General features: G+C 41.3%; 1 protein-coding gene across 3 annotated transcripts in view; it reads right to left on the minus strand.

Annotated features, from left to right (window-relative positions):
- The window catches only part of TIAM1 (TIAM Rac1 associated GEF 1), a 347,472-nt gene that overhangs the window by 11,610 nt on the left and 313,228 nt on the right, over window positions 1–22,634 (minus strand). For all 3 annotated transcript variants that reach the window (XM_081076606.1, XM_081076605.1, XM_081076607.1), the window contains 8 exons: window positions 20,785–20,964; window positions 19,760–19,828; window positions 19,331–19,456; window positions 14,276–14,384; window positions 10,925–11,104; window positions 10,719–10,837; window positions 4,173–4,281; window positions 167–225 (listed from right to left, as the gene is read on the minus strand). In XM_081076606.1, coding sequence (XP_080932732.1) covers window positions 167–225; window positions 4,173–4,281; window positions 10,719–10,837; window positions 10,925–11,104; window positions 14,276–14,384; window positions 19,331–19,456; window positions 19,760–19,828; window positions 20,785–20,964 — 951 coding nt within the window. The remainder of the gene's footprint in view (window positions 1–166; window positions 226–4,172; window positions 4,282–10,718; window positions 10,838–10,924; window positions 11,105–14,275; window positions 14,385–19,330; window positions 19,457–19,759; window positions 19,829–20,784; window positions 20,965–22,634) is intronic.

The raw sequence follows: 22,634 nt of genomic DNA on the forward strand, positions 1-22,634 counted from the left end.
GAAGGAAGGAAGGAAGGAAGGAAGGAAGGAAGGAAGAAAGGAAGAAAGAAAGAAAGAAAGAAAGAAAAGGCTCCCACCTGACAAAGAGGCAGCATTGTAATTACACAGATATAACTGATAGGAAGGGAGATCCTTTCAAACTATGGGGTGAAACAAGAAGTCTTACAAGTTTTTTCTTCTGTTTGGAACCGTCTTTATACACCAGGACCACAGCAGTTTTGAAGACTGGAAAAAAATAAAATAAAGGCAGTTATAGCACATAAACTGTGGGGTTTTCCCCTTAACTTCAATAACTTGTGGTAATAAACACTACAGCTATGAAGGGGACAGTGAGATCCTAGTTAACCAACTCCCACTCCATCTTCCATTCATTTGTCATATGTGCGAAACTCAAGAGCCTAGTGAGACAAAATTTCCTAGATTCAAAATAAACAAAGAAATCTAAATACATGGAAATTACCCACCCCACTGGAAACTTTCGGGTGAAACATAACACTTTAACTAGGATAGCACTTCAAGTTTAAAACTTTCACACATAACATATTTAACAAAAATGTACTAGTTCAGCAGCTGGAGGAGTAATACAAATGTTTTTAATAATAATAATATAATTGCTTAAGTTGATTTATATTTATGCAAATTAAGCCAATATGACACACAGAGAGTGTTCATAATTCAGGAAATACAATTTATCTTTTCTTATTCATCATAATTAGCTTATGAAATAAAATGTAATTCCACTTCTTCCAAACAGGCTGAATCATAATAAACTCTTCAGAAGCAGGAAGTATAGAGTATTTTTATATTCTTTGAGGGGTGAGGAGATACAACAGAGTTAGGCATAATCTTCCATAAGATTCCTTAAATAATGCCATGCATGTTTTTAACACTCAGTGATTCTGACTCCTCAGGAAGGGGAAGGAAGAATTGGTGCCCAGAAGGATGGGAAGCGTGACTCCAACCCACCCTTGGCTCTCGGTGAGAAGGTCTCTATCTCTCTTTACACTCTGACCCCAAGGCACAGCAGGGACCCAGTCACACAGCAGCTGGAGGGGACATGCCTTGCCTACCAGACACAGAATTGCAAAGGTTCAGCGAATTCTCAGGGATGGGCTTCCAGGACCCCTGCAGACCAACGCACAGAATCTGGTTCATTTTCTATCCTACTTAGGATGAGTCAGTCTCCCCTTTGTGTAGGGTCGCCCTGACCTCCACTGCCGGAAAATATGCCTTACGATGCAAAGAAACTGACTCCAGCCAATGAGTCTGACAGTCCCCAGCCCTTTATACCTCACAGCACCCAACTCCTCAAGGATCCCAGAGGTTCCTATCCTCCCACCTAAAGGGCCACACCAGCTGTGCATGGAGACTGAGCACCAGCACTCGAGGAGACCCTATGTTCCCACCATGAAGCCTTCAGCAGAAATCAGTGGCCAAGACAGCCAAGTCCTTTTAAAAACAAGAGAGCTCTACGTCAGGAGAGGGCACCCAATGACTTTAGTCTCAAGAAGACCCACAGTATTATAAGAACCAGTGTATGGCTCTAAGAAAGCTACTGGCCTGCCTCAGTTTACCTCAACTTCAACTATATCAGATCACAGCAGTGGGGCAGAGTGAACCTCCACCTGGACTATGAACCCTCTGCCTCTCCCATGAGCTCACCCTGATCCTGCCGGCTATTCTCACTCAACTAACTTCACGGGGTTGCCTAATCCCCTTAGACACGGCCTTGATCTCCAAAAGTCCTGGCTGCCCTTGACAGCCTGAAGCTCTCTCTACACCCCAAGAGGTGAACATCTAACACCCTTCAAGGCAGAAGCCTAGGCAAGCTATTTTTTTTTTTCTTTTAAAGACGATGATCAGCATTTAGCATACATTAGCCATCCTGTGTGTAAGATATCACGGCGCTGGTTGGCCGCAGGTCAACTTCAGTTTCAGAAGAAAACGGCACTACTTCCTGAGATTAGAGGTTTAAACCAAAACACAAGACAACTATGTTTTAACCTGAGAGCTGCCTGTTTGATGGCAAGTCACTTACTTTCCTCACAGCAACACTTCCTTATTTCAACAGGCATTGCTAAGGCTCTGTTGGTTCTGATTTACTACTTGAAATCATACCCAAACTGCCAAACACGTCACCTTGAAGGGCTGGGAATCCATAAACAAGCTCATTAGGATGACCACAATCTGAAATGACTCAGTCCTGATTTGAATCCTTTCCCTTCTCTTTGCTATTACTCTGGAGAGGATTCTGAATAACGATAAGTTTGCCTCTTGCTAACTATGGTCCCTATGGAGTCTGCCACAGAGTGATGGTGGCAGGGTGTGGGGGCTTCCATTCACAACCAGGACAGGTGTGGTGGGCTCCCTTCCCAGGAGCCACACTTCCCTCTGGTAAACAACCCGTGGGGGAGGGAACAGAATGATGCAGAATGGAAACATGGATTGTCCCCCATGTGGGCCTGTGCAGCAAGTGGCACTTAAAGCTCCAAACCTCAAAACTGGCATTTTCCTGAACCCTGTATTCCACAGCTTGGCAAACTAGAGCCCGCCGCCTGGTTAGCTCAGCCCGCTAACACAGATGCTCATTCATTGAAATCGTCTATTCTGCTTTGGGCTCCATGGGGCCTCTTGGTCCATGAAGTCTAAAATATCGAGTATATGGCTCTCCACAGAAAAAGTTGTCTGCTCCCTACTTTCTCAAATGATTTCCTTATTCTAATTCTGTTTCTTTCTAACTACAGGAAATCCATAAAATTCAAGAGACAGGATTGAAAAATCCCAGTGTTGACCTGGAATTGTTAGTCTGCAGCCTAGCATCAGAAACAGATGATGGTTTGGGTCACTTACTTCAGAATCCTACATCCCATAAATGACCTACCAAGAAGCTCTCAGACTTCTCCGAGAAGAAAATGCAAGATAAGAAACACAACTGCTAATGTTGAAAAGAAAACAAATACTATCCCTCCCCCCACCACAAACACCCAGGGCTATCAAAAACTACCAACACATTAAAAGACTCCTTGGTACAACAAAGCTTTGTGCTTTGTTATTTTTAATGAAATGCCATCAATAGCTACAGTGGCTCTCTGACAATGCTGTGAATATCACTAAGTTTCTCAGTGAAGGTGGGGCGATCTAAGAAGGAAGCCCAATAAATCTTTGTATTAAACACACTGATTTAATATCACTGGGATATTCCATTTGGGAATACTTTGTTCATATCATGGAGGAAAAAACTGAGTTCAGTTGAAGAAGCAATAATCAACAACACCCTCTCCCTCCTACCCCCGGAAAAATAAGGTCAGGTAAGAGCATGGAAATATTAGACTTCCTTTATATTATGTTCCTAGCCAGGAGATCTAGCTAGGAATCTTCTGAAGAGATGTTAGGAAAAAACACAACATAAAACAAAAGCGTGAAGTGTTGATCATTTGATTGTCAGAAACAACACTGTATGCCATTGAAGCATTTACGTTGCAACAAGCCATATTTCCAGAATTACCCATAATTCCCGGAGTGCTAACCCCACAGCTTTTGTCTTTCAAAAAGCATATTACAATACAACCACATGAGCTTTTTAATTCCAGCAATTGCATCCATCGGAACTAGTTTATTAAAAAATCGATCATTCACAAACAGCTCTACTTGCACTAGAATTAGTCACGATGCGACTGAGAAGCACCTCACAACTAATGAAGGCACCCAGTGCTGCCACAGTAGCTCGGCTGGGAACTGATGTCCTGAATTCCAGCTTCACACACATCACAGAGTCAGCGAGAGGATAAAAGATCTCAGATCGGGGCTCTCAGAAAGTTTTCCCTTGATTTTTTTTTCCTTTTTTTATTATTAATCCATTATATTAGAAAGATATTTAGAGCAACAGCAGCAGCAGCACCATAAACAAAGAAATCCACTTCTCCGGCTTGTATGTTTATGCCTGGGGTAGGCTTGGGCACAAGCATTTCCTCCCTCTCATGTAACTGGGTGGCCCCACTTAACTGGAAGATTTAATTTCGTATTTGTGACATGTTGGTGGCCATAGCAGAAAGACGAATTCAGATAACTGTCATTAGCTTTATTTTAATAAACTGTGTCTTGGAAATGTTCTTATTTTGAAAAATAAGCTAGACTCTTTCCCAATCCCCCCCAACCCCTCTTCTGATACCTACCAAAGGCTGCCAATTCTGGCTCCTTTTTCCACTTCCCCAGTGAGGCTGGTGGGTTTGGCCATACCACCGTGGTGTGCAAAAGTAGGTCCCCCATGCTCAAATCTGCAACCTGAAAACCAGGGACAAAGCAAAATTTACTGAGCGGCGTTATAATAAATACTCAGATTTTTATGACATTTTACAGTTCCGCAGGCTGATGTCAATACTACTTCATGAAAACAGTGTCTCTAAAAACATATGGTCATCTTTTTTAAATTAAATTTATTGGGGGTGACATTGGTTAGTAACATTGCATAGATTTTAAGTGTACAATTCTACAATACATCATCTATATATTGCATTGTATGCTCACCACTCAGAGTCATTTCTCCTTCCATTACCATATATTTGACCCCCTTTTCCCTCTTCTACCTCCCCCCACCTCTGATGTCAATTCTGCTTCATAAAAGTATTGTCTTTAAAAACATTCAGTAATCTTTTTTTTCCCCTTTACCCCAGGTGTATCTACCAGAATTTCAATAATAAAGTGGAAAAAAGGTACAAATCAGGGTTTTGAAATTCACATGCAGTAAATCTGTCAAAACTGATCTACCAAGTTGGAGACGTTTTGTGTTCCAATAGAGACAGTTTCTCGAAGAGAGACAATTGCCCTCCATGATGATGAAGACCCACCCCCAGAAAACTACAGGCCCATGCATCTACATCCCCTTGGAGCAAACGTCTTCTGGGAAGCAGCGCAATCAGTTATTTCTTATTCCTGCAACTCACTTTAAAGAAGATTTTGTTTCGTTTTAGAGGAGGAAGAGAGAAGCTAGCTGAGCAGTTTGAAGACTGCTCTTGCAGCCCATGCAGTGTGAGCTCTGGGCTCCTTGGAAATCATGAGGTCTAGTCACAAGCCCCTGAAGATGAAATGCTACATCGGCTCAGACAGACAAGGTCCTCTCCTCGGGGTACAGCCCTCCAGACATGATGATCCAGAGATTGTGCCCACAGGCAGTGAGTACGCCTCACAACCCTCATGTCTGTCTTCCTCACAGGAGTCCTTGGCCCGCTTCCCAGCCCATCAAAACCCCAACCTCCTACCCACTTGACGGACAAATCAAGGGTGGGAAATCATCTGGTCTGTTGACCTGTTTGCTCTTTGAACACATCACAGGACAAGACTTTGCAACAATCCGAGTTCACGGTCTATCCCATTGGTCAACACCACAGATTGTTAGGACATCGTACCTCAGACACACCTCCCTGAGCACCCATCCACGGCCTCCCGGTTCTACTCTCTGTGTCCACGCACACTACACAAGAGGCCCTCTTCCTCAAGGCATCATTGTGAATATTTGAAATCTTGATGTTGAGCTTCTCCAGAACAAATGGCTCTGGTTTATTCTGTTGCTGATGAGATGCCTGGGTTTCTAAATAGAGCACAACTGAGCAGCCCTTTGCCAAACACAGGGTCATTTGGCATTGACCTTTGCGAACCACCAAACCAGGCTACAGTGCTGGAGATGTGATTTGGCTTCCAGAAGTGCAGAATTCAGTGGTATTGTTGCCACCATAATGAATGAGATCACTATAACAGTAATGGTTACTCTAATGATTATTGAGCTATACTATTGGTAGTATGACCAAGGGTAAAAAGAAATTAGCAATCATATTTTTGAAGCAACTAGTCAACCAACCTCCAGGACAGTATCAGCTAAGGGAACTATATAGTCTCCACTACTCATGCCCCAAACACCCACACAGAAGAGGAATGATTATATATACCAGTCCAATTTCTGTGTACTATCTGGGCCAAAGCCTTTGGGAGTATGTCTCCTAAAGTAATTAAAAGTCACTGGGGCAGATCATTGTCTAAACCCTACTTCCTTCTTCCAACAGAATTACAGGCATACCTTGTCATATTGAGCTTCACTTTATAGTGCTTCACAAATATTACGTTCTTTTTTTACAAATTGAAGCTAGGACCTTCCACCAGCAAAAAGATTATGACTCGCTGAAGGCTCAGATGATAGTAGCACTTTTTAGCAATAAAATATTCTTTAATTAAGGTATGCACATTGTTTTTATAGGCATAATGCGATTGCACACGTAATAGATTCCAGTATAGTGCAAACATAACTTTTATATGCACTGCAAAACCAAAAAAATCATGTAACTTGCTTTATTGCAGTATTGACATTATTGCAGTGGTCTGGACTAAACCCACAATATCTTCAAGGTATATATATATATATATATATATATATATATATATATATGATCTGTGCACCTTCCAGCGTGTGATTTTCTAGTGCCTCCCACTAAACTAGGCAAAGCCCTGATAACTTTGGGTGTGGCCATGGACCCCAGGCCGTGGACATGGCTTAAGAAAGTTCCACCAGCCCTCTTGAGGTTTAGCCTACCAGCCATGGAAAGGACAGGCCCCATGACAGCCGCTGGTGCTTCAGCCTGGATCCTCGAAGGAAGAGACATGGAGCAGTGAGGATTGAGCTCTGGAGCTCCCCATGAGAAGCCAAAGTTCAGCTGACTACACACCATGTGTGAAATAAATGTTCATTGTGGGGAACACTAAGATTTTGAGTTGTTTATTACACAGCAAACATGGGCTGATACAGGGCTAGTGCACAGGGCTTCTCTCTCGACAAGTTTCTCCATGGCTGCTCCCTCTGGCTAACAGCCCAGCCTCTCCCTTGGCCTCTCACTGCTCCCCTCCTGAATCTTCTCCCTAAACCCAAGCCTGAGTTCTGCCGAGAGGCCCCTGCAGGAACAAGGGCTGGGATGTCCTGCTGAGCCAGGTTTGGGGGCCCTTTTACTAAGGGAAAATGCCATCTTAGGCCTTTCCTTCTTCCGACTTAAGCAAAAGGGCTGCTCTGTGGGGTCCAGCGCAAGCCCCTAGCATCTAACGCCGGGTAGGAGGTGGAGGGCCCAGCTGCATCCTAAGATGTTTCTTTACCAGCTTTGTTCTCTGTGAACACATCTGCCTTCAGGGACCACCTGAGGAAAGCTGGCTGATGACAGGACCAGGAACCCTGTGTCCCTGCAAGGTTACCTTTTCAATATAGACCCACCATTCCCAGGAGACACTGACAAATATTCTTATTCCTGTTTACAAACTGTTCATGAATCCATTCCAGGATTTTAGTGGATTTTGCCATTAAAAGGGAACTACAATGGTCAGGAATCACCTTTGTGAAAGTTGGGACATAACTTGTGTAACTCCAGCTATCTGCCTCTCTACATTTCCACGGTTGTCCCAGTATACATACACTCCAAGCAGTGCTACAGAATTGTAACTCATCTTGGCACGGAGCATCTCCATGACCCATTCTCCCAAGGGTTTATTTTTGTGCGGTCAAGACCATTCCATCCTTACCAGTTTGAAGACCATTCTCCTCAACAAGAGAAAAAAAGGGATCAAATGACACTTGAATCATTTTCCTTGAGTAATCAATTGTCTTTGGCTATTACACCTCTGGTCCCTTTGGAGGGGTTTCTTTATTTCTTATTCTTCTTATAGTGCTAAAACATAATCTTTTGTTGCTCTCTTTGGCATCTTTTCCAAGCCTTAATTTTCTGGGCTCTGTACAGCCTAATATTCATGTAGAATTTTCCTACTCTTTAAGACTGGCACACAGCCAACTGTCCCTCCTTCCCTCTTTTGCACATTTCTTTTTACAAAATCTCAGCTCACAAGACACTCCTTTGTACAGCACTGTATCTCTTTGTTCCTCGCTGGAAAGATTTCTTACTTGATTGTCAGAATTTTACTTTAGAGGACAGGCAGTTTCACCAAAGCCATATTTCCTTTTAGTCTCTGACTTCTGAATCGTATTCATAGTTTTTTTCCTAAATTTTTTGCAATCCACCACCCATTTCACCTCCTAGTCTTTAGTATAATGGTCCTTGGCTTGCATTAAAACCCAGAAATTAATCTGGCAGATAATAAAAAACAAAATATAATGAAAAATTTCATTTGCATGACCCAACAAAATTCACTCTGTCAAAATGAAATACACTAAAACACAGAGGAGGAAAAAAAAAATCTCTTGATTAAAAATGTTGTGCTCGCTTCGGCAGCACATATACTAACATTAGAACGATACAGAAGATTAGCATGGCCCCTGAACATGGATGACACGCAAATTCGTGAAGCGTTCCATATTTTTTGATGGAAGGAGGGTTGACTCTGGATGGTGAACACACAGTGGGATTTGTAGATGATGTAATGCACAATTGTGCACCTGAAATTTATGTAATTTCACTAACAATTGTCACCCCAATAAATTTTTAAAAAAGAGTAAAGCTAAGCTTTATATGCAATTTTTCTTGATAAAACACAAAAACAACACATATTTCCAGGTTATTAAGCATTCTGTAAAATTGGATAAATTATTTCAATCAAGGGTCAGGGTTAGTTAAGTTGATTCAAGCAGCATATTTTTGGTAACTGACCAAAGATAGTGAATTATATATAGCTCTATAAGAAGAAACCTTGTCCTTTGACCTTTGATTGGGCAACCAATAAAAAAAACAAAAAATGTCAAAAAAAAATGTTTGCTGTATTATTCATAGTACTCAATAAATGAAGCCCCCCAAAATTGCCCAATGAGAAGAATTAAGTAAATCATTGTTCAGCCACACAGTATATTATACAACAATTTAAATAATCCTTTTGAATAATTTAAAATAACATGAAAATTCTTTGTACAATATTAAAAAAAATCAAGATACAAAATTACTTCCAAAATATAATTATTCAATCATATACATATATATAATTTTTTAATCAAAAAAGCCACCCAAACATTGAGATTGTAGATGGTTCTTCTTCTTGCCTTGTTCCATCTGTTGCCTTTTTCTTTAACAAGCATATGTTTTACTTATTTAAATATTTTACAAGAAAATGAGAACTAAATCCAGAGCAGCAGTGCCCATCTTTTCTATACTCTGATTGATTACATTAGCTGCCAAGTAGACTGAGGGCATGCTCGTGCTCTGATGGTAATATTATGCAGAAAAAATATATTGTATTCAGTGGAAAACTGCATCCTCTACAGCACACACACCTTCTCGGGTCACCAGATTTCAACCCTGTACATTGCCTTTAGTTCCTTTGCAACTCTTTGTAAGATGTAGGTAAGGGATAGGTATATAAATTCTGTCCAGTCTGGTAGTGACCTAACTGACTTCTTCCCACTACGGAAAAACCAGTTTGTCTCCTTTTACAGATCATGTTCACACGTCATCACTTCATATACACACCTGCGCTGTTTTGACTTTTCCAATGAATTGTTACACACCTGCCTGCTGCCTTCACATCGTGAGTAAAATAAATTCCTTCATTTGTGTTTGCTTTTACCTCTGTATGAGATGTCATAATTTTACCTCTTTCTGAAAATTATCTTTTAACAGTCCAAAAATTTTTTTCACTGAGGACATAAAAATACACCTGGATAATAACCCTTTTGTATCTCTGGAGATAAGGCTGTTTTCTCTGTCTAGACTAATCAACCCCCCTTGCACGCCCCCTCTCAGCCCCTGCATTTAACCCTCCTTCTAATCACAGCAAGAGTGTCTTTCTTCATAGTTCCCTCCCAGCTTTTCTCCCCCTTTTTTAATTTTTGAGCCAGAAAGCAAAACCAAGGACAATAGTCCAGTTGGGTCAGGATGTACTGACGGATATACAGATATTATTACATGTCATAACCCTCTGATTCACCTCAGTGTTATCAGTAGTTTAATTCACATAAGCTCTCCTCAATGACTCTCGCACAACGTACAGTTCACTCTATATTTTTTTCAGGGGTATCCGTTCCTGTCACTATTTCTTCTAAGTAGGTTTTCAGGCAGACTTAAAAAAAAATAATTCAAGATCATTTGAAACTGTCATTCATTCAACAAATACTTACTGAGCACCTACTACATGGCAGTTACAGTGGTAACTTGGTTTTCGAACGTCTCCATTGACGAACATTTCGGTTTACGAACACCGTAAATTTTATGGATCTATGGTATCATTAGATGGTAAAATTCATGCTAAATTTGCAGTTTTAGGGGTTGATTTTAAAGGCCTGGAATGGATTAATCCATTTTGCATTACTTTCTATGGGGAAACTGTGCCTAGTTTTCGAATGTTTCAAACTCGAACGGTCTTCCAGAACGGATTACGTTAGAAAACCGAGGTACCACTGTATTATCCTAATCTCCGGGGCTATAGCTTCAGCCTTTAATGGTGCTTACAGAAGCAACCCAGGTTATGGTAACGAAGTTCACTGTTACACTTAACACAGAACAGAACCACAGGTCCTGAGAGTGAAAGGGTGAGAATTAGGAACCCATTTCCTAAAATAAGAAATAATTCGGCTTGAGAAAGAAAATTCACACTGTCGCCTTGGATAAAGGAAAAAAGTTCCACCAACAAAACCAGTATCTCCACAACAATTTTACTTACAAACAATCCCTTTGAAAAAACAATCAAAGCAACCCAGCTTTCCTGACAGGTGTCCTAAAAAGAAGGGGAGGGGGGTCGGCGGGAGGCCTTACCTCTTTTTTCTCACCAGTCTGTTCAGCAATCAGCTGGTCAAACACAGCCCCAAATTCTTCATGGATTTTCTGCATTTCATTGATATGACTTGCAACCTTGTTCATAGTCTTGATGGCCACTAAAAGAAAATGAGCCGTGCAATGAAAAGGCTGTGGAGGGACTCCTGGGGCAGAGCAAGGGGGCAGGAGGCAGGGTCCCCGCTTACCATCCAGGTGGTAATGCTCCTCGCTCTCCGCGTCCGTCAGAGCGAAAAGCTCCTTCAGCAGAAGTGGGTACTTGAGGATCCTCTGGATGGGCTTGATGAGGTAAGACTCGAGTGTGGACGAGTGCTGCTGCTTCGGGTTCTGGGCGTCTAAGAAGGCCTTGAAAGCTGCGTCTGTCCTGGCTGGAAGAGTTTCAATACAGGCTGTCTGAACGGAACACCCCAATGACAGACTCCCTCCTCACAATGTCACTCACTTCCTCCACGGTGACTTTTACAGGACTGAGCGGAGAGTGGGTTGCAAGGAGGAAGTAAAGGAGGGCTCTGAGAGACAATGGAAGGGCCTGTCAGATGTATGTTTGTTTATTTGGGGGGAAAAACAGGGCTTGAATTAAGGGATAACAGTGAGTTAAGGAACAATAGGGTTTGTAAATCCTACACACTTGGATTTTCAGGGACTGCTCTTTACCCTTCTTGCATGAAGAGTGTCTTTTTATTCTGATATTTCAACATCTGAGGCCTTACAGATGCAGGTAGAGTGCCTCTCCCAGGGCCAGCCAATTCCTGGAGACAGTGGAGGACTGGCCTTTCACATGCAAACCAACCAATCCAGAGCCCCAGCTCCACCCCCCAACCTCCTCTACTAGCTCTCACCCTCTGGGCCACTCACTACTCCCCTAATCACCCCAGGGCCGAGCACCAGACAACTTGGGAGAGCCCGGCACCCAGGAGCCCATCCTAAGTGCGCTTACCTTTACGTGCCCATTCCTTCTCGCAGAACCACAAGAAAGGCTCTTGCCTAGTTTTCCCCTCGCTCCCTCATCTCCTGACCAGCCCTGGTGCCCCCAGTGTGGCCCTGCATGGCATGGCATGACATTCTCTTGGGTACTGTAACAAACTACCTCTTCGATGGCAATTGTCTCCTGATCTGTTGGCCTCGCTCTATTCAGTAAGAAAACACATTTTAAAACACTCTTTACCTGGTTTTCCTAATCTTTCAAGCATTCCATTCCTGGTACAACCTCTTTTGAGGAAAGGAAAGAAAAAAAAAAAAAACCTAGAAGGAGCAGCACCTGATAGCTCTGGTAAGTGGAGCAAGAAGGATGGATTTCCTGCAGTTAATGCCTCTTAAGATCTGTTCTATGTTAATTCAGTGCTACCAGCTATTAGCATCTGTAGACCAGGCCCTGCTGCCCAGGACTGAGTTCTCTCAAAGGGAAACATACATCTGACCTCATGTAGCTAACTCAGGTAGCACTTTCCTCACCAGCCCGGCTTTTATGTGTGTCCCAGGTGGGCTGAAAAGCCGCCCTGGGGCGTTCTGGGTCCCCAGACAAGTAAAGAGGTGCCTGCCAATGGATAATTAGGAAAACGAGGCTAATGCCTTCTCAGTGCAAAGACATGGTGGGGAAGGAAACCACAGTGAGGGCAATAAATGGGAAGAAGAAAGGACAATATATCAAAGTGACCTAACGGTGGGCATATGTTGTTTTCAAAAGCTCCTACCAGAGATGAAAAATGTATTTCTGTCTTCAGTGATTAGGAGTCTGAGCTAACATCAGGAGATGTAAAAGGGCATTGTGAAACTGTAAAATGATTCTTAAGCTCTATCTTTAGTCAATTAAGAGAAACAGCACACATGGGGGTGGGGGGCGGCCTCATAAAGATCTTTGCAGCCCTTTTAAAGCTCCATTAAGAGGAATCAGACGCCATGGGCTTGGCCACCACTTTTCCTCCTTCCAAAGAATAAATCTTTGGAGAAAGGGAACTGGGAGGCAGGTGACCGAGTGGTCCATGTGCCAGGGGAGGGAGGCCAGGCCCAGGGCCAATGATGAGGCAGCTATGGCTTCCGTGGGACATCTCAAGTCTCGGTCCATGTCTACAGGGACCTAGGAATCCCCCTCAACATCTTCAAGTCCAAAAGTATGGCCACGGGCATTGAACCCATCAACTGTATTTTATGTTAGGGCAAGAGAGGTAGCGTCCTTGGCTTTGTGAGCTACTGAAGTGTCACTTCCATCCAATCTAGCTGTGAGTCTGTTATAGGTACTTTTGTTCTCAAACTGTTCTCTTCACCCTCTTGGCACATTGTGGCCGTTAGGAAAATGTAGGTCATACCTAATGTTTTAAGAGATAGTTTTGGAAAATATGATAATATTTTCCAGGTGCAAAAAAATATTACTGAATTAAGGAAAATCTACAGGGACAGAATTTAATCTAATTAAATGTTTTAAAATAACACACATTGCTCTAAGGACTGTAATGGGTATATAATTTTACTGTCGAGCAAAGAGCTCTAAAATTGTTACATTACCAAATCCCATAACATTAGCACTGTTAAACTGTAAAAAGAAACAGACACACAGAACTACAGGGCCAATAAAGCACATGTGAAAACAGACGGCATGACAAGGAAATTCCCAGGTTCCCTTAAATTTTTGTGCCGAACCAGAACTCTGGTGCACAGACTGTCTTTGCCATTAAGTATGTCAGTATCTGGGGCAGGCTGGTTTGTTATCCAGAGACCTGCATGGTCCTATTCTTTCCTATAACAGGCTTTAAATTAAGTCAAGCTCATTCTCGTTGGCAGCAAAGCATAACATATGTAAATTATTTCTATATTCAGACACTGATCAGCAGCTGTTTACATGGCAGCCGCAGTGAAGTATTAAGGATAACAGGCAGATTTCCAGAGAGTCTTTGAAATCTAACATTCTATTGGTTTTGCCATTTACCACTAAAGTGTTTCTTTGATCCCTCTACCTGTCACCAACAACCACATGCTGAACTTTCTGGAAACTCTCAGAATGCTCCATCATCTTCCCAGAACATGTAGGAAGAAGAGTGTGCCAATATAAAAATTCTCCTCTGTTCTGTGCAAAATATAATTGCAACTTGAATCATTTTTTGTGCATAACTGAAACAACTTGAGTAGTGATGATGTAAAACAGTTAGGTAGTGATATTGTCACCTACCTGGGAACAAAAACGGGCAAGGGAAAGACGAAATTCCACCAAAAGGTACATGAAGTGTGGTAGGGTATAATGAAATTCATGAAAAAGAGGAATAAAGTAGGGAATTTTTAACCCTCTATGTTTTTGCACAACTGCAAAATGACCCATCAATTCTGGCCCCATATAGCTGAGACAAAACTTGCATTTTAAGAAAACTGACAAACTGTTAATTCAAGATACTAATGAATTTCATTTCTCAGTCCCCTTATTTTGGCTTGTTGGGACCACCATGTGGCACATCAATTACTCTTAGATTTTGGTCCAAAAGCCCTCAACCATAGTTGGCCACAAAACTGTGAATCTGACAATTAACCTGCCACCTAGTCCTCACAGGCCTTACCTTTCACCAGGACCTTGGGGACCTTCGTGTGGCTGGCGCAGAAGGCACTGTACAGCTTGAAGCGGTCAGCGTAATACAGAAAGGAGCCCCCCAGAGAGAACAGCACTTTCTGGATTGAACGAGAAGAAGCGCAGTTAGTACGTTTGGCCTCATCTGGGAGCATCAGCAGGATGTCGCAGGGAGCTCACATCTGCCAGGCACACCTTATACAGCATCATTCACACCTGCCACACAGCCTTTCTTTGCTCACTAATGGCCTCAAACTGCCTGTCAAAACGCGCGGGGCTTACACATTTATGTAACAGACACTGCATTTGGCCTTCTCAGTAATTACAATGGAGATGCCACTGTTTTCCAGGCCTGTGTTTTTAAAATGACCTATCTGGGATGTTTGGATGTTAGTGAGAAAATATGTACACGGCATTTTGGAAAAGGCAGAAATCTGAATGCTCTCATTAGCTCCTATCGGGAAGTAGAAGAGACAAACCAAGTAAATGCAGGAAATGCAAATACCCCCCTAAATTAGAAAGCACATTTCCTTGATCACTATCTCTACCCTCTCCAACACCACTCTCTCTTCTAGCAGGGAGTAGATAAGAACATAAGAAACACGCTTATTAGAAAGAAACACGCTTGACTTTGGGAATTAGGTTCCATCTCTCCAGCCTACACCCTCTGCCTGCAAAGGATCAAAACTGGGTGGAAGCTTTGCCTGTTAGGAATTTAATATGCATGAGGTGGAATACTTTTTTATCCTATATATTTTATATAAGTGTATGAAACGGGCCTCAGAAAAGAATCTTCTATAGGTTTCACATTGATCTAGTCTTGTTCAGAGAGAGATATTGCTTATTTGGGCTTAGATGTAAAGGTAAGGTTCCAAATAACAGCAACAACAAAAACTAAGGTGTTGGAGCTGAATGATAAATTTGTTCCCAAAAGCGTAATTAAGCTAATGAACAATGCAGAGAATTCTAATAGACTGCCTACTAACAACAGCACAAATGATTTGTTATGAACCACACATAATTGGTAATCAGAGGCCTAAATTGGTTTCTTCCATGTTCTGCTTTTTCCTTGACTTTTCCAGCATCGCCCTCCCCCTGCAACCTCACGCCCGCCGACTTAAAAGGGTACCAGCAGGGACCGGCTGACTCTGTAGGTCAGTTATCCTTCAAGTCACATTCAATTATTGAACAAGAAAAGTTGTGGAAGAAAAAGGCTCTACATGTAACCCGCCACATTCCCCTATCAGGTCATCCGTTTCACCTAATCCTGACTAAGCACTGGCAGAGCAGCCACAGAGAGAACACGAAGGTATTCATTTATTCTTCCGGCCTTAAAACACAATCTCAGGTGCAAAATGTGCCCAAATATGAGGGGCGTATACCTGGAGACCGCGTGTCCCCTATGTTTCATAAAGCCTCTGACTGGCTGACAGACATTCCAAATTTCTAAGGGGAAATTTTGTCAAAACATAGTTGACCTCCGAACTATTTTTTTTTTTTTTTGAGTATTCCTTAGGACTAGTGTTCTGTACAACACAGTTTGAATACTTTAAAAAGTTTTGAAAGTTTTGGCCAAATAGACAAACAGGATGGAAATAAAGCAGCAATGGCGGAAACTAACAGCGACACATCTGGGAGTGAGCACTGTCAGAACCCAAATCAGAGGTGCTGGAGAGAAGGCCCCAGGCCACGACGATTCCATATGTATCAGGCGGCGTGCCTTACGGACGGAATGGAGGTTGTCAGGCTACGCAATAAACCAGTGACATGAAGTCAGGGAAGAAAGAGTGTCCCACTTAAATGGAGTTTACAACAGTGACTGCTTAGAGTAAACCTGCTAAAAGAATCAATGCACCAAAGGTTTTGTAGGGTGTCAGATGGGCACTTGTCTTCTTAGGCAGACCACGCTGTACGCCTGGAGCTGAAGCTGAATAATATCGAATGTCAACTATAATTTAATATATACCATGTTGCCCCAAAAATAAGACTGGGTCTTATATTAATTTTTGCTCCAAAAGACACATTAGGGTTTATGTTCAGGGGATGTCATCCTGAAAAATCATGCTATGGCTTATTTTCCGGTTAGGTCTTATTTTTGGGGAAATAGAGTCACGAGATGGGGAGTACAGCATAGAGAACAGAGTCAATGGAACTGTAACAGTTGTGTATGATGTCAGAGGGGTAGTAGATTGGGGAAGGGGGGTTATCACTTTTTGAGGGGTGTGTCTAATTATTACACTGTTTTGTACACCTGAACTAAAAACAAAACAAAACAAAAATCAACGCACCAATCCCTCCCTAGAATAACTGCTTATAATACAGTCATGTTCATAGCACAGTTCTGATAACCAAATTCTCCTGAAGAGATTTATTGGACCTAAACTCAAAGAACAGGCCCCACACACACAGCACAAGACTGATGTATGAATATAATGTTTGATAGTTTAGGTTAAAATCAAGTGTTTTAAGGTATGTCTGTGTCTTTTTTTATTATGTTCCAGGTTAAGCAACTTTTTTTATTAACTCACAAACTACTGGCCCTTATCATGGTGTTGTACTGTCATATTAATTAATTTACCAATTTAGAAAATATATATTATTACAAACAGAAACCAATGAACCAAACTGTATTTCAAATGGATAGCATAACCACCTTGAACTTGCAATTTATGAACATAGAAAGCAATTTATGAACATAGAAAAGCGAAGTGTATGCAATACTTAGGGCTAAAGCACTCATGCCTGCAACTTACTCTTATATGGCTCAGGGAAAAAATTATATTCTAGATATGCATAGACACACACACACACACGTATGTACATACAGGAGACAGGAAGGGAGAGAAAGAATAATGCAAATATAGTCAAATGTTAACACTGGGGGAATCTGGCTGAAGGGTATCCAGGAGTTCTTGCAACTTTTCTGTAAGTCTGAAATTATATCCAAATAAAAATATATAACTATATAGAGTATATATTAATATGTTAAAGGTTTGAATGTGTGTATATTCTAAATAGTTCCTGTAGCCGAGAGACACTGTAAAGATATGACACAAAAACATACTGAGATAAAACCTCAGCTCCTAAACCTGTGTACTAACATTATACAGCCAGGTTTCTGCAAGTGTTAGAGTCAAAATGTATAGGCGCTCACACTTATACAGACAACTGAACCCAAGTTCAACATAAGAGCAAAAACAATTCAGTGGAAAAGGACAGAAGGATTGTCATTTCAACAAATAGTGCTAGAAAAATTAGATGATCATATGCAAAAATATTGACTTTGATTCATACATCACACCATAGCAAATGTAATTCAAAACAGGTCAGAGACCTGAATGTAAATGCCCACACTACAAAACTTCTAGGAGAAAATCTTTATGACCCTGGTTTAGGCAAAGATTTCATAGAATGATACCAAAAGTATGAACCTGCACAAAAGGAAAAACTTTGAAAAACTGGACTTCATCAAAATTTAAAACTTCTGCTCCTTGAGAGACACTGTATGAAAAGACAGGGCTCAGACAAAGAGAAGACAGTATTTACAAATCAGATATCTGATAAAGGCCTTATAATCAACACATGCAAAGAACTTTAAAAACTCAGTAATAAGAAAACAAATAACCCAATAAAATAAATGGGCAAATGATTTAGCAGACACTTCACCAAAGAGGACATATTGAAGGCAAATAAGCACATAAAAGATGTTCACTATCATGTCACTGGGGACATTAAAATTCAAGCCACAGTGAGGTGCTATTACATACCTGTAGAATGGCTAAAATTAAAAAGAGAGAGCTGACCTCGTAAGAGTGTGGAGAAACAACTGGTGAGAATGTACACTGGTACAACTACTTTTGAAAACAGTTTGGCAGTTTCTTCAAGTTAAGCGTACACTTACCATATAATCCAACCATTTCACTCCACTACCCACGAGAAATGAAACATATATCCACACTAAAACTCACACATAAATGTTCACAGCAACTTTATTTGTAATCAAACACTGGAAACAACCCAGGGGCCCAAGAAAGAAGAAAGGATAACAAAATGTAGCACTATATCCATATGACGAATTATTGCTTGGCAATGAAAAAATATGAACTATTGACAGATGATACAGCAACATAGTTTAAGCTCAGTATAATTATGCCAATTAAAAGAAGCCACGTGAAAAAAGCATACGCTGCAATGATTCCACGTACATGAAATTCCAGAATGCAAACTAATCTCTGGTAACAGGAAGCAGACATGGAAGGAAGTGTCAGGAGACAGGAATCACAAAAGACCAGGAACAAACATTCGGGCTGATGATTATGTTGATGGTTCACAGGTGTATACATATGTCAAAATTTATCAGATTATACATTTTAAATATATGAAGAGTACTATATGTCAATTTTACCTCAATCAATCTGATTTTTAAACATATATGAGGGTGACATGTAAGCCAGCATTGTTGTACACGAATCAATGAGCTTAGTCAATTGCAAGTGCAACACAGGAAATCTATACAATACAGGAAACCCAACCAAGGGAGAGGAAATGAGCTGTGAGCACCCTCACTAAGACACTAGTCATAAATTCTCAATACAGCAGCAAGGACATGTGTGCTGGACGACTGTCTTCCTCCTGGATAATGATAAGTATTTCCATTCAGCAGTTTTCAAGAACAGGATAAACTTGTTTACTGGGAAACCAAGGGTGCAAGTCTAACTTGCTAATACCAAGTATGCAAGGCCCCATATAGACAGAACAAAAAATCAACGTTGGTACCTCTTCCAAAGTAAAAGCCAGCAGATGTACCATTTAATGCAAGTTGATGGCATTGGTTTCACCTTAGCCAGACAAGCAGGACAGTCAGCTGCCTCCCCCTGCCAACCCCTGGAATCCCCTAGGAATTGACCCTCGCTGGCATAAGCACAACAACTCACCAAAAAGGGTATAATGCCTCCTGTGAAGTATTATGAGGAAATTCAACTCGACCTACAGGATAACCCACCCATGACGTTAGGGCAGTTTTACATTATTTGAGAATGTAACTTACCTTAAATTGATCGACTTTCTCAAGTTTTTCTAAATCAGGTACCAGTCTCACTCCATCTTCTAGAGTTTTAAGGAATTCTACTTGAAACTCTACCATTTCAGTTAAATTTCCAAAAAGTACATCAAGCTGGAAAATGAAAAAGAATTTACTCCACCTCATATTGCATTAGTATTCAGAAACTTTATTTGCTTCTGATTTCAAAATTTTTCTATCAATACTCATTAATTAATGGAATGATCCCACCACCAGCAGGTAAGGGTAGCCCCTTACTCTGAGTGCAAGCCAACAGCTTAACAGGCAATAATTTGACCTATTTATTACGATTAAATGAATGCAAAATGCTTTCGGTTTATGTGCACTCCCCACTCCTTCTTCACCAAATCAAATTTCACTGTGACCCTTACAGAATCAAGACAACTTCCACCATACCTCATCTTGGGTGAGAAAAGTTTCTTTTTGAAGAGGTTTTAGGTATCTCTCCATGAGACAGTTTAAATCCTAAGGGTTGAAAGAATGTCTCATTAGCACATTTAAAAGTCTATAAATAACCTAAAGGGTTAAAAAAAAAAAAAGAAGAAAAAGAAAAAGATTGCGTCCCAAATGCTAATTTTACAGACATTAGGTTATGAAGGTCCATTAAAGCAGCAGTAAGCCAACCTTCTCTGTAAATATTTCAGGTTTTGTAGGCCATATGGTCTCTGTCCTGACTTAACTCTGCTGCTGTAACAGGACAGTGGCAGGGAACACATGAATGAATGAGTGTGGCTGTGTTCCAATACAATTTTATTTGTAAAAACAGGCAGAAGGCTGGATGTGGCCTGAGGGCCATAATTTGCTGACCCTTGATTTAAAGACTAAAGCAGATCATTCAAAGTAGATCACACATTAGTTATAATGTATAACTAAAGTATATAAAGAAATACCTTATTATAGTTATAGGAATTGTTAGAAATTATATAGTTATATGTGTTATGTAAATATATATTATCAATTATATAGAAATAATAGTTATAGAATATAACTATAGTTATAGGAATATAAGTAAATGTCAAACAAGTAATAACACAATGAAAACAGAGCTGGTACCCTTCTGCCAAGACTCAAATTAGATTCTGAAGATAACAAATTTTTCAAAACTAAATTCAATTTTAGTATTAGCTCAACAGCATATTTAGAAAGGTCAGAAGGATCACTTAATATTCACACCGTCATCTCCTTTTAGTCAGCTCACACACACACACACACAAATGAATTGCTGTAAGAATTGATATGCTTCCTTAAAACACAAAAGAAAATCTTAACATTCAGAATAAAGGCCAACTTCTATTGGAGAGAACAAGATAGTCTTAATTTCCATGACTTGTCTTTGTTGTTAGACAAAAACCGTATAACCACGCAAAGTTCCCCCCTTCAGAGGGGGAGGGAAGGCAGGCCCTGCTGGAGAACAGACGTACTTTCACGTAGGTGCGCTCAGTCTCCAGGAGCTCACAGATCACCTTGCGCAGCTTATCGGCATCCGTCAGCTGCCTCATGGTGGCCAGCTGAGGCCCGGTGGAATCCTGAGGAGATGGGCTCTGGTCACTGGGGTTCATCTCATGCAGACTGCGGCAAAAGGCGGCCACCTGTTCCGTACTCTTCAGAGCACAGTTGAAAAGGCAAGGCACACGAAGTTATCACTCATTAGAGACACCCATCTGACATCTGTCCTTCCCAACGGTGTTCCTCCAAGTTGATGAACTGCCACACACGAATTTCATCTCTCTTTTCCCAAATTACTCCACATATTTGAGAGCCCGCCGAATGCTCAGAACAACCATAATAGCAATTGCTAACATATACTGAGTGCTCACTGCATGCCAGGCACTGGTCTGATGTATTTAATCCTCCCACATGGTAAGTAAGGGCTATTATCATTCCCATGTAATAGTTGAGACAATGGAGGCCCAGAGAGGTTAAGTAACTCATGCAAGATTGCACAGCTTGAAAGTGGCAGAGCTAGGATCTGAACCAGGCAGTGTGGTTCGAAGTCTGTATTCTTAACTACTCTGTAAGAAGCTTACCAATATGGAGATAGAGACGCTAAGCGCATTTCACCCAAAATGCAAAGCTTATTAATCATCAGACTCCTAGTTAAGTGTGCTCTATATACTTTGTCATGTTGAAAGATGATTTCACAAGCTAAGATTCTTCCAGGCTTTGTTAAAAACTGACATCGAGGCAACTTTCTAGATAATAACAGATACCCACATATTAAAAATAAGTTTCTATCTCTCCAGCTTCCTGAAAGGCCACTCCCCTCTAAGAATAAGGGGTGTTGGGTCCTGAACTAGATGTTAGTGAGAGAGCCCAGTCTCTACCTAATCTCTGTCTGGGACGGTTCTGGTGAAAGGTTTAGGATGCTAGAATTCTAAAATTCCAACTTTTCAAGTTATGGAAAATAGTTCTCCAAAGCATGGGCTGTCGACCGGGCAGCTGAAAATCGCAGTGTCAGCAGTTCACACGGGTGCACATTAGAATCCCCTGGAGGACGGGAGAGGCTGTAAACCTCCCAATGCCCAGTGCCCCTTCCAGATCTATTTAATCAGAACCTCCAGGTGGGTTGTGCAAGTGCTAGTATTTTTTTTAAAACTTTATGGAATTACTCCAGAGGCCACTTTGTAGCACAAAATCTAATTTCTTGATATCTGTTCAAATACACCCCTCTACAAATGATGGATGGGTGTCTCCTTGAAGGCAGTGACTGCCTTCTCATACTCCACTCCCCTGCTTCTACGGTCTAATTCATCCCTACGCACCAAGTGTTTCCAGTACAGACATGTGCACTTAGAGAATTACTTCCATCACCCACCTACCCAGGAGGAACATGGGAAGAACACCCCTCCCCCCCCAAAAAAATAACAGTTGGTGCCAAGAGCTGAAAGTCAAGGCTGGCACTTTGTAGAGGAGCCAAAAAACCAAGTGTATTCCACGAGGGCAATTTTTCAACCCAGAAGAAGGCAGCTAACATTAATGTGCCTTTCCCTCATTAGCATATCTCGAAAGGAAGTCTGGAATAAAGACAGCACAAGGACACAGGAAATCACAACCGCACAAGGATACATCAGCATCAATGTCATGACAGGGATGAGGAGAGCCAAGAGCAAATCCATAATTGTTATTCCAACTCTTGGACAATTACCACAGCTTAATTATTGCTCACATTAACACGGGTCTTACTTGCCAGAAAGCATTAGTCACCTGTCAGTGACACTAGTCACTGTTCTCTACGGAATCAGTGTTTCAGACACTGAATATTCCCACAGAG

The sequence above is a fragment of the Rhinolophus hipposideros genome (genome assembly GCF_964194185.1).
Source record: "Rhinolophus hipposideros genome assembly, chromosome: 2".
Lineage (NCBI taxonomy): Eukaryota > Metazoa > Chordata > Mammalia > Chiroptera > Rhinolophidae > Rhinolophus > Rhinolophus hipposideros.